General features: G+C 52.5%; 3 protein-coding genes across 3 annotated transcripts; all 3 read left to right on the top strand.

Moving 5' to 3' along the window:
- Window positions 1-703: 703 nt before the first annotated feature.
- AYO21_07641 (hypothetical protein) lies at window positions 704-7,132 on the top strand (the record flags this gene model as incomplete). The annotated part of the gene is made up of 1 exon (XM_022657595.1): window positions 704-7,132. One exon carries the CDS (start codon window positions 704-706, stop codon window positions 7,130-7,132), a length of 6,429 nt encoding a protein of 2,142 aa, XP_022510133.1.
- Window positions 7,133-7,888: 756 nt separating this feature from the next.
- AYO21_07640 (hypothetical protein) lies at window positions 7,889-8,688 on the top strand (the record flags this gene model as incomplete). The annotated part of the gene is made up of 2 exons (XM_022657594.1): window positions 7,889-8,153; window positions 8,225-8,688. 2 exons carry the CDS (start codon window positions 7,889-7,891, stop codon window positions 8,686-8,688), a joined length of 729 nt encoding a protein of 242 aa, XP_022510132.1.
- Window positions 8,689-9,257: 569 nt separating this feature from the next.
- On the top strand, window positions 9,258-13,156 carry AYO21_07639 (hypothetical protein; the record flags this gene model as incomplete). The annotated part of the gene is made up of 3 exons (XM_022657593.1): window positions 9,258-9,363; window positions 9,418-11,156; window positions 11,204-13,156. The coding sequence occupies 3 exons, from the start codon at window positions 9,258-9,260 to the stop codon at window positions 13,154-13,156; spliced, it is 3,798 nt and encodes a 1,265-aa protein (XP_022510131.1).
- Window positions 13,157-15,543: the final 2,387 nt, after the last annotated feature.

Genomic DNA, 15,543 nt, shown 5'->3' with positions numbered 1-15,543 from the left:
AAGTGATAGTGCAATATCCGAGTTCTCGGAGGTATAGCCTGAGCGGGGCAGACTAAGCTAGTCTGGAAGCGTATAAATACCGGCGCTGCCTTTGCATGTCAAGCGGTATTAGCCTAACCTGCTCTCCACCTTGTTCTGAGACAGTCTCGCATCCCTCTCTAGTCCCTGTAGGTATGCACGATATGTCAGTGTCGGTGTTTCGTCCTCTCGCAGCCTCGAGGGTGAGGTGGGGGCATACGGATACGGGTGGGCTTCGGGTATGGTAGGGCGGCGTCACTCTCGTCCCCAAAGGAGGGTGAGCCCGGAGCAGTTTTTCCGCCCGGACGGGTCTTGGCCCTTCTGGCCCTGTACCGAGTTAGCACGTTGGCACGTTAGTCTCATAATAGTAAACCGCATCGTAGCGTTCGTCACGCTTCCTTCCCCTGCGCCAAATTGTCTCCTTCTTTTCCTTGCGTCATTCGATTTTCTCGTGATCCCATATTCTCCGACCCCGGATCACGCTGGGTGAGTCCCTAGAGTACCGAACTCGCCAAGTACAGATCGATCCATTCAACTCGTAACAGTCGCATAACCCTCCCGCCCTGGTCATCAGGTGGCTGCGATTCCTCAGAGTCCCTAACCCTCCGACGGTACCCGTTCTCTGCCCTCACGTCTGGCCTCTGCATGTCCAAATGTCGGCCACGGCCAACACGAAACCCTCGTCATGACCACGTCGACCTCGAGCCTGGACCGTCAACTCCGCCAGGCCCTCTGCGACCACCCCCGGCAGCATGACTATCGCTACAGCGCCAGTGCAAGCAACAGCCTCCTAGAAATCCTTTTTCGCGCCCTGACCAATGACCGAGCCGATTACTTGCACGACCTCTTCCCAGAGGGCTTCCCTCCCTCATACAAGCTGCAAGACGCACAAGGAGTACAAGAGAACGCCGAGTATAGTGCAGCAGCCAGAGGCCATCCGTGCGGGCACATTTTCAAACCAGGAGAGGCCAGCTATCACTGTAGCACCTGCACCGATGACACGACCGCCGTCCTTTGTTCCCGTTGTTTCGTTGCAAGCGACCATGAAGGCCACCAGTATACCGTCAATGTCAGTGCTGGAAATAGCGGATGTTGCGATTGCGGCGATGATGAGGCGTGGAAGAGATCGGTGAAATGTGCCATTCATACCGCAAGTGACGATTGGGCAACAACCGATGAGCACGTCTCTCCATTGCCAGGAGATTTGCAAGAGTCTATCCGCAGTACCATTGGCACAGTTTTGGACTACTTTTGTGATATCATATCTTGTTCTCCCGAGAACCTGCGCTTACCCAAGACGGTGGAGTCGGTGACTCAAGACGAGGTGAAAAGTCGGCTCTCTGCAGAGCACTACGTGTCAGGAGATGAAGTTGAAACCAATCCTGATTACTGCTTGATCATCTGGAATGACGAGAAGCACACGGTACGTGAGGTACAGTCGCAAGTGGCCCGAGCGTGTCGTCAACGAGAGGCGTTCGGTCTGGCCAAAGCCGAAGAGGCCAACGACATTGGCAGAAGTCTGATCAGGCACTCTCGCGATCTCAAAGAGCTCACCAGGATGGCCAAGATTATCGAGGAAATCAAAGTTACCGTCACCATCAGGTCATCCAGAGACACCTTTCGGGAACAGATGTGTGGTACAATCATCGACTGGCTTGCCGATATCGCGGGTTCCAGCATCGCAGGGGATAGCCATATCCTAAGGAGGGTCATTTGCGAGGAGATGCTCCAGATATGGAGGATCGGAAGTGAAGCATGGAACGCCAAAGTGGGGAGAGAGGATCTCGATGATCATGGCGACGAGGATGACCGCGATTACAGAAGGAGGACAAGACTCCGCCTTTTCGATCCCATCCAACTCGCAATGCAACGCGCAATGGCGGGGGAAATTCTGGATGAGGATGAAGCCAGTGACGGCAACGAGACCGGGGAAGTGGATGATGACGATGAGGATGAGGATGAAGACGACAACGAACTAGTCGACGTGGATGATCGGGAAATGAACGATCTGATCCTCACGGCCACCGTCTTCGACGCGTCGCATCGCTTGGATCTCCTGGCCGAACAAGCAGGCGACGCAGATGTTACAGACGACGCCGAGGAGATGGACACGGACGGTGACGGAGATTTCTTGGATATTGCAGAACGCATGGATATGGATAGACCGTCACCTCCGCCGCCAGCCCTTCCTACTCAAGATGTTGGAGACCCCGGAAACAATGTGGCAATGGGCGAGGACGCTTCTCCCACTGATCCAGATGGCAATGCCAATTATCTCAACATACCGAGGACGCCTGCAACCTCGTCGCGCAGGACACGACACCGATCCACGCCGCCCAACCACTGGAAGTTAGCTCCGTCGGGTCAACCTCCCCAGAACGCAACCATTCCTGTCTACGAAGATCTGACGAAGAACATCCGGGTGGACTCGATGATTCTCTTCGATCTGCGCCTGTGGAAGCTTGCAAGAACAAATATGCGGGATCTCTTCATCAGCACACTAGTCAATATTCCCCAGTTCAAACGTGTCCTTGGACTAAGGTTCTCTGGTCTGTACACAACCCTCGCACAGCTCTATCTCGTGGCAGATCGAGAACCAGACCATTCCATCATAAACCTGTCTTTGCAGTTATTGACAACGCCCTCGATCACGGAAGAGGTGATTGAGCGGGGGAATTTCCTCACGAACCTGATGGCTATTCTTTATACCTTCCTGACTACCCGGCAAGTGGGATTCCCTAAGGATCTCGACCCAGGGGCCACCCTAGGCTTCGACGCTGGATCCGTTGCCAACCGTCGACTCTATCATTTCTTCTCTGATTTGAGATACTTCCTCGCCTCCCCATTTGTACAGGCAAAGGCCCGGAGCGAGCCACAGTATCTCTTCCAATTCCTCGACCTAGCGAAGCTGTCCCAGGGCATCTGTCCAAATGTGCGAGCTGTGGGAGAACATGTTGAATACGAAACGGATGCTTGGATCAGTGCCTCTTTATTGACACGAGATATCAACAAGCTCTGTCGACAGTTTGCCGAAGCATACTATGTCTCCAAAGACAGCAGTCCTTTGGCTCTACGCTCGACCTGGGACGCAATCTCGCATGCTGCAGGTGTCGCAATCATAAATTCTGTCGGGCTTGAACGGCGTCGATTTGAGCAGGCAGAGATCAAAGAACCTGTTCGCTTTCACACCGTGGCCCCTTACGGCTACAAGGTCGTCAACTTCGTAGTGGAGAAGGGCGCCTTAAGTTTCCATCACCCACTGCACTATACGCTCTCCTGGTTATTAGAATGTGGGAAGGAATTTAAACAGTCCATAAATACTCTCCGGGATACTGCGCAGACGTTCTTGTCCCACCTATACGATATCCATCTAGGACCCCGAGACGCCCCAATCAAGACTGCTCTCAACTCGGCCGACGATGCCCTCCTTGCAATGTTCGACTTTCCCCTTCGTGTGTGTGCCTGGCTGGCGCAGATGAAGGCCAATCTGTGGGTCCGCAATGGGATGAGTCTGCGCCATCAGATGGTCCAGTACAAAAGCGTCGCCCATCGTGATGTTGGCCACCATCGAGACTTGTTTCTCCTGCAAACGGCACTGGTAGTCTGTGACCCCGGCCGAGTGCTGGCGTCGATGATCGACCGGTTCGGCCTCTCTGCTTGGATGCGGAATGGATTTGAGTCCCTCGAGATCTGCGACGACAACCAGATGCTGGACCTGGCGGAAGATTTTGTCTACCTTTTGATCAATCTACTCTCCGACAGGGATGCTCTCATTTCCGACCGAGACGACCCAGAATCTCAACTCCTTACGCTTCGAAAAGACATTGCTCATACGCTCTGTTTCAAACCGCTGTCATACTCGGACCTCTATGCTCGCCTAACGGAAAGAGCACAAGACCACGAACAGTTACAAGAAGTCCTTGAGCAGATGACCAAATATAGGCCCCCAGAAGGCCTCCATGACTCTGGCTTGTTTGAGTTGAAAGAGGAGTACTTGCAAGAGCTGGATCCATACAACTCCCATTTCACCAAAAACCAGAGAGATGAGGCCGAGAACATCTACAAAAACTGGATGGGCAAAAAGTTGCACAAGCCACCGGAAGACATAGTGCTGGATCCCAAGCTGCATCCTATCCCCTGCGAGGCGTACGCCAATCTCTGTGCCGTTGTCAACACCACTCTTTTCGCAGATGTCATCCACAAAGCGCTGGTCTACGTCGCCCACGGTCATAAGTCCAAGGCTGGTGTTTCGGCAACTCGCGTTGAAGCCTTTTTTCAAATTGTTCTCCAACTCGCGCTGATTGCTACGTTGGAAGACGATTCGACTCATGATGCGGTTGAAAGCCCCTCCTTCATTCGCCATGCCATGAAGCTAGAATTCGAATCCTTCAACAGTCCACCATCCACCATCGTTGCGGTGCTATCCAAAATATGGCTCATGGAAGAATTCAGCTCTTGCCGAAGCAAGATCAGACATATGCTGCGGCTGTTCCATCAGAGCTTGCCCGACCAGTTCACTACGGCGACACGAAACTTGGATTTTCCTTCTGGCAGATTTGACACAGCTTCTCCTGCCAACGTCGAAAACGAGATCGAGGCCAAGAAGAAACAGGCAATGGAACGAAAAGCAAGAGTCATGGCCCAATTTCAGCAGCAACAACAAAGTTTTATGGACAAACAAGGCATGACCGACTGGGGAGATGAAGACTTGGAGTCCCCAGATGAAGAGCTACCCAAATCAACTGAAATGCGGCACTGGAAATATCCTGCGGGTCTATGTATACAATGTCGTGAAGATACGTCTGATTCGAGATTCTATGGCACGTTTGCTATGGTCACCGACGCCCACATCTTACGGGAAACAAATACGGATGATGTCGACTTTGTTGGTGAGCTCTTTGCGATCCCGGACAACCTGGATCGCTCTCTCGAGAATATCCGGCCATTTGGTGTCTCGGGATCCAATCATGAACAAGTGAAGCGTCTGACAGCGGATGGCCAGGAGGTCACCGTTGATTTTCAAGGGTTAGGTAAAGGCTGGCCACAAGGGTATACTATGAAGGGACCCGTCTCGACCAGCTGTGGGCACATTATGCATTTTACGTGTTTCGAAAACTACTATCAGTCAATTACACGGAGGCATTCGCAACAGGTTGCCAGGAATCACCCTGAACGGATATCTTTGAAGGAGTTCGTCTGCCCGCTGTGCAAGGCGCTTGCGAATACCTTCCTGCCGATCGTGTGGAAACATTCACAGCAGTCCTACCCCGGAACGCTCGAGGTGTCGCAAGAGTTCGACTCTTTCTTGGACAAGAATCTGCCATCAGTCGATTCGCCGACTGCCGCTCAAGATCCCTCCTTCAATGCGCATGCTTCACAGACCTACTTGCAGACGTTGGCAACATTCTCCAACAGCTCACTGGCCCCGGCCATAGCTCGCTGGCAATCAGGTGATCTCACAATAAGTCCCACAAGTCAAGCATGGGCCGAGCGACCCGAGCTTACCGCTTTCGCTGAGCTCTCAAGCATCTACGGTCGCCTTCGAGAAACTCTCGCGATTGTAGCGGCGACCAGCCGAGTCGTGGCTCCTCGGGAAGACTCGTCCCTGAACCACTTTCAGCTCCTGGTCGACACATTGGCCAATACCATAGCTTCCGTCGAGATCGGTCACCGGGGCCGCGAGGCCGAATTTGGCACTTCGCTGTTGACAAGCATACCGCAACAGACGCTCAGCCACCTACAAACACTGTCATCGACCTTGAAAGCCTACGCCGCGACAGGTGCCTTGACGGTCCGTGGTTCTGTCGAGACGCAGTATCGAGAACTTTGCGACCGTCTCGAGCGTCAGCTTGTTGGAACATCGGGAAATCCGACGCCATCACCCGAGTCCGAGAACGAATTGCCTCTCCTTTGTACAGAGCCTTTCCAGTTTCTGGTCCAGGCAACAATGGTGCTTGGTCCCATTCGAAACCTACAGTTGCGACATGTTTTACAAATGGCTCTGACTATTGAGCTCCTCCGAGTGGTTGTGGCTTTCTTACTCAACTCAACCGCCCTCCTGAAGGTGGGTGAAATGCTCACTCAAAACCAGATCCGCCATGCCACTATTCCCACCACGGAAACAGAGCAGCTACGGAGCGTGGAAAGCATTGTGCTATGGGCCATACAACAGATCCGACAAACCAACAGCGGTTACGACATTCCCAATAACTTGCAGCAAATGTCACCCAGTACAGCAGGGATGTTATTCAAGCTATGCAAGGTGTATGCACTCGCTTTTCTACGTAAATCCGCCATCTTCTTTCACGTCGCGCATGGTGTCGATTTTCCCACCACAGCTGGCTCTGAAGCAGGGTTGTCCGAGCTCGAGCGTCTGTGCCATCTCTTACACTTGCCAAATATTGATGACATTCTCCGGTCCTTTGGCGAGTACTCGACGTCGGACGCTTTGAAAAATCGGGCAGGCATCTGGCTTCAGCAATGTATACAGTTCGAAGTGAAGAGCAAGATGATGCTTCAGCTTGTCGGGGTACCTATGCGCCCGCTGGGTGTCAAGTTGTTGCACCCGGCACCGTTTGAGTTGATTGGGCTTCCGAAATACTTTGATGTTTTGATGGAAGAGTCGCACAAACGCCGGTGTCCTACCACGGGCAAAGAGGTGTTGGACCCTGCGCTCTGCCTGTTTTGCGGCGAGATCTTCTGTTCGCAGACTGTCTGCTGCCAAACAAAAGATAAGCGTGGCGGCTGCAATGCGCATGTCCAAAAGTGTTCGAGCCCGATCGGCATGTTCTTGTTTATACGCAAATGTCATGTAGCACTACTGCATGTCACAAAGGACCCCAAAGCTGGCATTCAAGATGCTCTCCTCCGGCGAGTCCAAGGGCTACCACCAAGCTCTACCATGAGCCACGGATCGTTCTTCCCAGCACCATACCTGACTAAACATGGGGAGACGGATTCGGGGTTGAGATCGAAACACCAGTTAATTCTCAACCAGAAGCGGTACGACAAGTTGCTGAGAGATACGTGGTTGATGATCAATGGCAGTGTGTGGAGCACAATTGCTAGGAAGCTGGAGAGTGAGGTCAATGCCGGCGGATGGGAAACACTGTAGACACCATTGAAGGAGACTGGGAGACTTGATGCGTCATCTGCACAACTATCGACCACTCAGTGCTGTGAATGGAGGGAGTAATGGTTATCATGCGACTACGACTAAGGCCCGGCAAGGGTTTCGGAGTGGGCCTCTAGGTTGGCTCTGATGGCGTTATATAGGCGATGATCGACCCAAGTCCGAATGTAGTTTTGGGGAGGGGGCGGGGGGGGACTTGGGCATTGAAGTGATGTACATTGGTGATATGATCATCTAGTGGTATAGTATCATGAACGACGACGAGGCTGCCAATGCCAAGGCTTGTGATAGTTTCAAGTGGGCGCTTAAGTTGTCTTGGTGGTTGTAGGATCCCCGAACCAGCCCAGACTGATTGGCTTTGGATGTTTCTTTTCAAGTTTCATCACCCGCAATCCATCTCCAATCGCACTCATCACACTTGATGTCTTTGTCTTTTCGACCCAAGGCCTGTCCTCCGAGACCCTTGGCCAGAGGCAGTGCAGGTGTCCCAGACTGCGTTCGAGATGACGCCGTCCAAAGGGCCAGAGCCATGCAGACGCCCATCTGGTTCAACATAAGCTGAGTCAATATCGCAAGACGACACCGGGCCCCGATGTCTTTTCGCTTTCTCGACTCTTCTGCTGTGCAGGCCTCCCCTCCATATTGTTACAACTCACACGCCCTGCGAACCAGCTTGCTTCTGCCTCTCCCATCGGCAAACCAGATAGTGCTGGGCGACATCACTCACAGGCTACAGCCATGACTTCGTCATTTCTCCCGCGACCGCTGCTGCACGTCCATGCGCTTCTTATATGCCTCGATCTCCTCGAAAACTCACGGGTCCTGGCGCAGTCGGGTGATGGTGGGGGTGCTCAGGGCGTGGAACCGGGTGATATTGGCTCCGGCCCTGGTACTTCCACAGAAGACGCTGGGGCTGCAGGACCAGACACTGGGTCTGTGAATTTGAGTCGTGGGGCGACCATCGCAATCGCTGTGGTTGTGAGCATCGTGGTCGTCCTTGGTGGTGAGTCTGCCCCTTGAGTGTGTTGTTCGACTCGAGCGTCCTGACGCGCAATTGACTTTGATTCCTTCCAGTCACAATGACCGTTCTGTTTTTCCTGGCAAAGAAGAGACAGTGGAAGATCAAGGAGAGCATCCGACGGTCAGCGAGGAAGGTCACAAGCGCTGTCAAGGCCGTAGCCACGCCAATTACGCCCAAGAAAATGACCTTCTCTCCGGTCGAGAAGAGACGGCGAATGGAGGATACATTGAAGAATGCGAACAACCAATTGCTCCAATCGAAACCGAATATGACCAATGGCAAGGACGCAACAGGTGGAAGCCGGTCCTCGTCAACGGGTAGTGGTCGTGACCTTGAAAAGGGACTGCCAGATGGTGCCGTCAGGGTCGAACCCACAGGGGACAACGGCTCGGTGAAGGCCAAAAGCAAAAAGAAGGACAGAAAACGCCCGAGACCTCCCAGTGTAACCATTCCGTCTTCGGCTTTTGAGATGGACAGCCCCAAGACACCCATGTGGAAGAGGGTGTTTGGACGGTAGACTTTGGGCGTGAGGCGTCAGGAACGCCCTGGAACAAGACCCGTGGACGGGAGCAAGACGTGATTACGAACAACTTCAGGTGGAGTACCAATACCTATTGATATTGAGAGCATGCCTTGTTGGGAGAACATGTTGATATGTCACACATGCCATATATTGGACAGGAACCATGACAACGAACAGGAGATACAGCCAGCTCAGGGATTCTTCCTCTAGCCATTTTGTCTTGACATTTCTACTCTGCTTGTGATAGGTCCATCTCACATGCGCATGCTCTCGCTCCTCCGATTTTGACACGAGCGGCAGGCTATTTCTGCCAGCACGGAACCTAGCTGTCCCTGGATAACCACCGAGGAACATATGTCCATTGATGCTGTGATCAAAGGGAGGGACAAGGACGTGATAAGAGGTGCAGTGCAGCCGTGACCTGTGACCTGATGCTCACTCTTGGCCTGGCACAACGACTTGAGCAGCTGCGCGGCCACCCACAGCATCTCATTTCACCTTTCCTTGTCATCTCCCCAGCCATGTCCCCTCGACAACTGCACCTCTAATCCAATCCTCACACAATGGCTGGAGAAGCCGAGACGCCACAGTGCCCTCAGCTTCACGTTGGCGATCAGAAATTCAGGGAGGATCATCGTGGACACGATGCCCATTGCATTGAAGCCTACGGTTTGCTGCATCAAGCTCCGTGTATCACCAACACTAACACTGAAATATGTGCAGAAGACCGAGCAATACCCTCCGAAATGACGCCCGAAGCACCTCGCAAGGATGAGCCGATCCCTCAAACCACTTATACCTACCAGCTTCCCCTTCCTTCACAAGGGAGACAGGGACCCGAGGCTGTATCCAGCGATGAGGTTCAGTTCGACTTTGCACCTCTTCAACAAAACCGCTTAGACACCCAGTATCTGGAGCGTCCCATTGGCGTCGATCACCGGGTTGTCCCCAGTCCAGAATCAACACCGACACCCAAGGTCCACAGAATAATAGGAGCAAGGCCTGTGGGACACAGCGCCACCGGCTCAGATGTAAGCTCAACCGACGAAACCAGAGTTTCAAAGTCTCCGAGGACATGCCGTTCGAGAACAGCCTCAAATCGTCGAGAACGTCGACCCCGTGACGATGAAACGGCCCTCACACAGCCATCAGACGAAGATATGCACTTCTTTCTCATGTATCGAGCACGCGAAAAGCAAAATACTTTTGAGAGGCTAGTGGAGCATCTTAAGCACGAAAATCAAGATCTTAGAGAGCTAAATGAGCAGACTGAAACCAAGCTTCGACGGACTGTCAACGAACGAGACGAATGTGCCGAGTATTCGGAACTTCTCTCCCAGAGCTTGATCGCGTTCAAAGAAAAGTACTGTAAGCTGAAGAGATGGGCTCTGGAGACAAACAAAGACTGTGAGACGCTACAACAAAATGCCTCAGAATTCCAACGAACTCTGGCCGGGCTGACTAAAGACCGAGATTACCTGTTGACTCAATTGTATGAAGTTCGATGCTCTTCAGACTCAGCCTCAGTGCAAATGGAGAGCCTTCGGAACGGTGTCGGTGCAGCACAAGCAATGGCAGAGAACAGCATCGCAACGATCAAGCAGCTGACTGCGTTCGCCACGGCCCAAGACGACCATCTGATGAGCGAGAAGCAGAGATGTCGGAAGTTGGAGGCTCACATACTCTATTTGGACCAGGAGAAATGTAAACAGAGAGTCAGTCTTCAATGCCAACAACTGGTCACCAATCAAACCCTGCAGGATATCTCGAAACAGCTCAGCGAGCTCCAGAGTGAGAGAGTAGAAGAGGATTCCGCGACCGACCGTATTATGGAACGTTTGTATCGAATAGGGTCGGTGGTCGACAACAACCTGCTGGTGAAATCAGATCTTGTTCCACTGAGGGAGGATTGTACTTCAGTTTCGTCATCGCTGACCCAGCTTGAGGAGTCGCTGTCGGAAAAGGTCCAGTCAGCAATAGCAAGTCTCAAGCATGACTTGCAACATGACATCTCCACCCAAGTGTCAAGATTGTTATCAGAAGTGCAGTCAGGTAATATCGAACTTGCTGAAGCCAAAGCAGAAGTGGCACGACTGGAGGGGAAGACAGGGCAGACTCAACAGATCATAGAGCTCCTTCGCGAGGCGAAGCATGAGGCACAGAAGCATGAGGCCGAGTTGCACAACACCAACAAAGGCCTTCGAAACAACAGAGAGGCAGCTATCGTTCAAAGTGAGGAGCTCCGAACTTCGTTGAGAACGGTCACAACAAAGTGGCAAACGGCGTGCTCTGAGCTGGAAAAATGCAAGCAAGACAAGAACGAAATCCATGCGGATGTGATTGATTTGACGATCCGGCTGAACGAAGCCATGACCGAGCACAATTGTCTTCGAGCTGAATTGATCGCAGGAGAAAGCATTTTGAGCGAACTCCAGCAACAAAATGAAGAGCAAAATATAGAGGTAAGGATCTCTACCCGGCTGATCAGGACACTGCTAACGACAAGTAGTTGATGAACACGAATGCCCGTCTCTCGAGTCTACAGAGGGATCATGACCATGAGATACAGAGAAGCCTTGAAATTGACGATGAAATAGCGAGGACCAAAGCTCAGGACTTGCAATTACGACGAGATCTTGAGCAATCTCGTAAAGACACAGTTACAGCGGTCACGGCTCAGCAACAGCTGCAAAGCCAGATAGATAAACTTGAACACAGATTGACTGGCGCAGACGATACCGTTCGACAGCTCAAAGAGACCTTGAAATCCCTGGACGAGGCTACGGCAGAGCTGGAGTATCTAAGAAAGCAACAATCCTCTCTGGAGCGCCTCAAAGAGGAGTCTGCATCTCAGATCCAGCAGATTGCGAACAAGTCCAAGGATATAGAAACCCTCCAGAAACAGCTCCAGAGCCTGCGAATTAGATCTACCGTTCTCGAAGAACAGGCGAGAGAAAAGGACCAATTCGCCGAGGAAAACGCTGGCCTCCACAATGACTTGAAGGACTTGAGGGCACAGGTGTCCGAGAACAAGGACCTGCAGCAGAAACTCCAGCAAAAAATCACCAAGATTGCTGTACTCGAATCTGCTCTTGCTGCTGCTCAGATTCAAGTGGCACAACTCGGCGAGCTAGAAAGAGAAAATTTTACCCTCAAGGGGACCATCAAGGCTGTTACAACGGACCTTGAACGATCGAAGGAGCAGTGCGCTCAGATTGCTCTCTTGCAGGAGACCGTCACACGGCGAGAGAGTCAAATCACCGAACTGAGAAAGGATCTGGCGTCGTTCAGCAACCAAGCCGAAGAACTCAAGGTTCTTCGGGCCCAAGCTCATGAGAAAGAGGAGCGGTCAGCAGCCATGCAACAGCAAATCCTTACTCTTGAAGGCGCCGAGCCCAATGCCAAACTTGATGGTGATGAGGCAGAACCCAGTCAGCCGCAACGCCGAGTTGCAGATCGTTCCGGAGGTGCAGAAGACTCCCATCACAACCAATCACTCCACACACGTCCGAGTTCCAATGGAGGCAATGTTCAATATCTCGTTGGCAACAGTGCTTTGCCCTTCAGTCAGTCGGATTCAGTAACTGCTGCCCTACAAATTGTACCCGAGACACAGCTTGAAGTCCAACAGTCCCTAACAGTGAATTCAGATTGCCTTATACTATCTGCAAGCCAGGGCCAGGAAGATAGTGCCTCGGGCCTTAGTCCAGTTCCGAGTGATCACGGGGAGGCTGATCTCGACGACGCGGTTAACCAAGGCTTTGATCCCAGTATGAGGCAGTACAGCCGTGGTAGAACGCAAGTCTGGCCGGGGGGACGTAGCGGGATCAACCGCCACGAGGAGACTGCTGAGCGACCCCCGTCCAGCTCATACGGGTCGATGAGTGAACAAATGCTTCTGGATCAAGTCAGCGAACGTGGGTCTCAAGGTCCAGGCAGTATCGACACCGTTCAGATCCAGCCGACCTTTGCCATGCCTGGAAATAGGGTGATGGCGAAGCAAGGACCGAGTCCCAGGAGATTGAGAAGCGAACTTCGAGGTTACAGTCATCGGTCCACTGCTTCTCCTGGCCCTAGCGTCGAGTTTCAAGGCAATCGAGCATCTACACCTGTCATCACACGTGAGCGTGAGAGACATCGACCCAATTCGGCAGCCAAACGTCGAGTAGAGCCCGAGAATGATGAGGTCAAAACGCCCACAGAGCACCCCAAGCGTCTCAAGCGAACAGCTGCCATCCTCGAGGCGGGGAAATTACAGCCCACAACGCCGAAGCAGAGAGTGGAAAAGTCTTCATCCCGAGGTGCCGTCAGTTTCGGTAAGAGCAGCGGTGGTGGTAGCAATAGCAGCAGCATCGTGGGAACGAATGCTCCGGGCCCTGGTCAGAGTAAGCGATCGAATCGACCGGCTCGAAAAGGGTCTCGGCAAGACAAGTACGCCACGCGGTTCGGCACTGAGACTTGATGCGACCCAAAGTCGTCGACGGGGAAGGACGTGGGAGTTTCTAAGGGACAGAGAGCCAAGTTAGCGAAAAAATAAACAGGATGACAACAGAGAGTCTGGGCGACCATATTTTGCAAGAAAGAATGGGAGAAAACAAAGACCAAAAAAAAAGAGAGACATCAAGTGGGATATACACCAGAGATTTTGTATGGACGCGACCACCATTGTTCCCTCGATCTCTGCGGCCTAGGGACGGGAGGATCATGTAGCGGGATTTTCGAGGAGCTTGCAGAGATGGTCAGAGGGAAGCATGGTATGAGGTACGCGGAGGTCTTTCTGTGTCAGACTCTGTATGATACTGTAGATGAGACATGTATGTCATTAGGGCTATATATGTGTACCTCGTACTGTATGTATATATACAAGCAGACATGGCAAGTCAAGAGATATATTTTGTAATCTGTACTTGGTACGCAGCAAGCCGTCTATCGCCATGATACCTACAGAGTGACCAGTGGACAGTAACAGTGGACAACTTTGGACGCATCAGAACGTGGCTAGATATCAAGAGACAGCTAGCATTCCCATCGCAATCCTATTATATAACATGAGATACAAGGCGAGGCGAGAGCAGACTTTGTGACTTGGCTTGTGCCTGGTCGTTCCGGGACCGCCTCTTCGTTCCCTTACTTCTCTCCCCTAATTCTCGATCTGGCCGTTTCCTCTTAAAAAAAAAACCAAACCTCATACTTGGTATACCACAGCCCAGCTCGGCTCAGCTGGATAACCAATGCCACGAGACGTTTGAACTGCGTGCTGCGTGCTGCGGGCGGCGAGTCCACACAGAGACATACAAGACCATACCAACACGGTGAAGGTGGTTGGACTCTTGGCGGGTCGCTTCGGTTCGATTCGGCTTTTCCAACGACATCCCTCAACGCCTTCCCTGTATGATGCTGTCTGTCTGGATGTGATGATGGACTGATGGTGCGGAAGACGTGCTTGGTCGGCCTGAACTCGATTTGAGCTGGTGGGTTTCACATTGTCGGCAGAGAGCGGAGATCAGTAGAGTGGGAGTGCGAGAGCGCGAGCGAGAGCCCGTGTTTTGGCTTTGTTGATCCGGGGTTTGGGTTTCGGCCAGATGATCAGAGCCAGCGTTGTTCGAGTAGAGGCAGAGATCAGAGAGGCTGTGCGAGCTGGTGTTTGAGACTGCCATGTGCCGTGCTGTCGGGATTTCAGTTCTTCAGCCCTTGTCGGGGTAATACCTCGCCCCTCGTCGCCCATCTTGAGCTTGGAGTTGCGCTGCCAGCAACGATTGGTGTCTCGAGGATGAGCACCCACTGGAGCTATCATGCTCATCATCCCAGGTTCCAGAGCTTGAATGTGTTTCCCCTCCCGCAGCACTTTGACCACAGCTCAATGGAACAGACTGGTCCTCATTCTTGTCTCCGAACCCCAGTCTTGTTTCCCTTGGAAATCCCCGCTCCCCCTATCGTTCTCGTTTGGGGTCTCGGTTCGTCTAAACAGCTCTTTTCCCACCCAGGCCAGATTGAAAATTGATGCCACGACCCAGCGGAGCCAAGCAAGGGGGGATACTTGCGACCCTCAAGTGTTGCCCGACACATTACATCTCAAACTTCTTCCCTCCTCTTCCGCTTTTTCTGTCCCCGCCCCCTCCATCCTCCCAATCACATCATCCCATATCCATATCTTTTTCCCGTTCAAATGGCAAAGTATCCTGAATCTTCTAAGACTGTTTTTACTTCCCGCGCTTCTGCTCCAGAAACAGCACCTGCCGCTTGACCACGGGGTCGTACTTCATCATGCTCAGCGGCCTCGATGTGCGAGGCCGCACCATCGTGCGGTAATACCCCGTCAGGGCCATGGAGATTAGTCGGACGGCGATCGTGCGGGATTTGGCTGTTCAAACGGGAATCACGGAGTGTTAGTTTCGAGGGAAGAATTGTAGAGCGGCGGAGGAGGGTTGGTTGACTGGTTGGGGGAGACAACAAAAAAAAAAGAAAGAAATAACCCCCAGGAACTGCATTGGGAGAGAGTCAAAACGTACCTTTTTTGGCCATTGCGCGAGGAGGAGAATGCTGCGTCTAGAGGGATTGATCGAACAAGAGGTCCGGGAGATTCGAATTGATAGGGAACACTGCGAGTGAGCGAGTGAGTGAGACGAGACGAATTGGCAACGCTATCAGGGAAAGTGACCAAGGTACAATCGACAGCGAATAATCTGGGGAGCTCCGAGAATGGGATCTTCGAGGTACCAATCGAGCAAGTAGCCGCCAAGCCTGCATAAATTGCCGTTCAGTCCACCGTATCGTGTCGTCCCTGCGCTCATGTCTCCTCCGGTGGAGTGTTTACAGGTGCCCATGTCGCTACCTACTCGTCATGTACTG

This window comes from Fonsecaea monophora (genome assembly GCF_001642475.1).
Source record: "Fonsecaea monophora strain CBS 269.37 chromosome Unknown Scaff60, whole genome shotgun sequence".
NCBI classification, from domain to species: Eukaryota; Fungi; Ascomycota; class Eurotiomycetes; order Chaetothyriales; family Herpotrichiellaceae; genus Fonsecaea; species Fonsecaea monophora.
The sequence above is the reverse complement of the archived record's forward strand: the minus strand, read 5'-3'. Positions and strand labels throughout refer to the sequence as shown.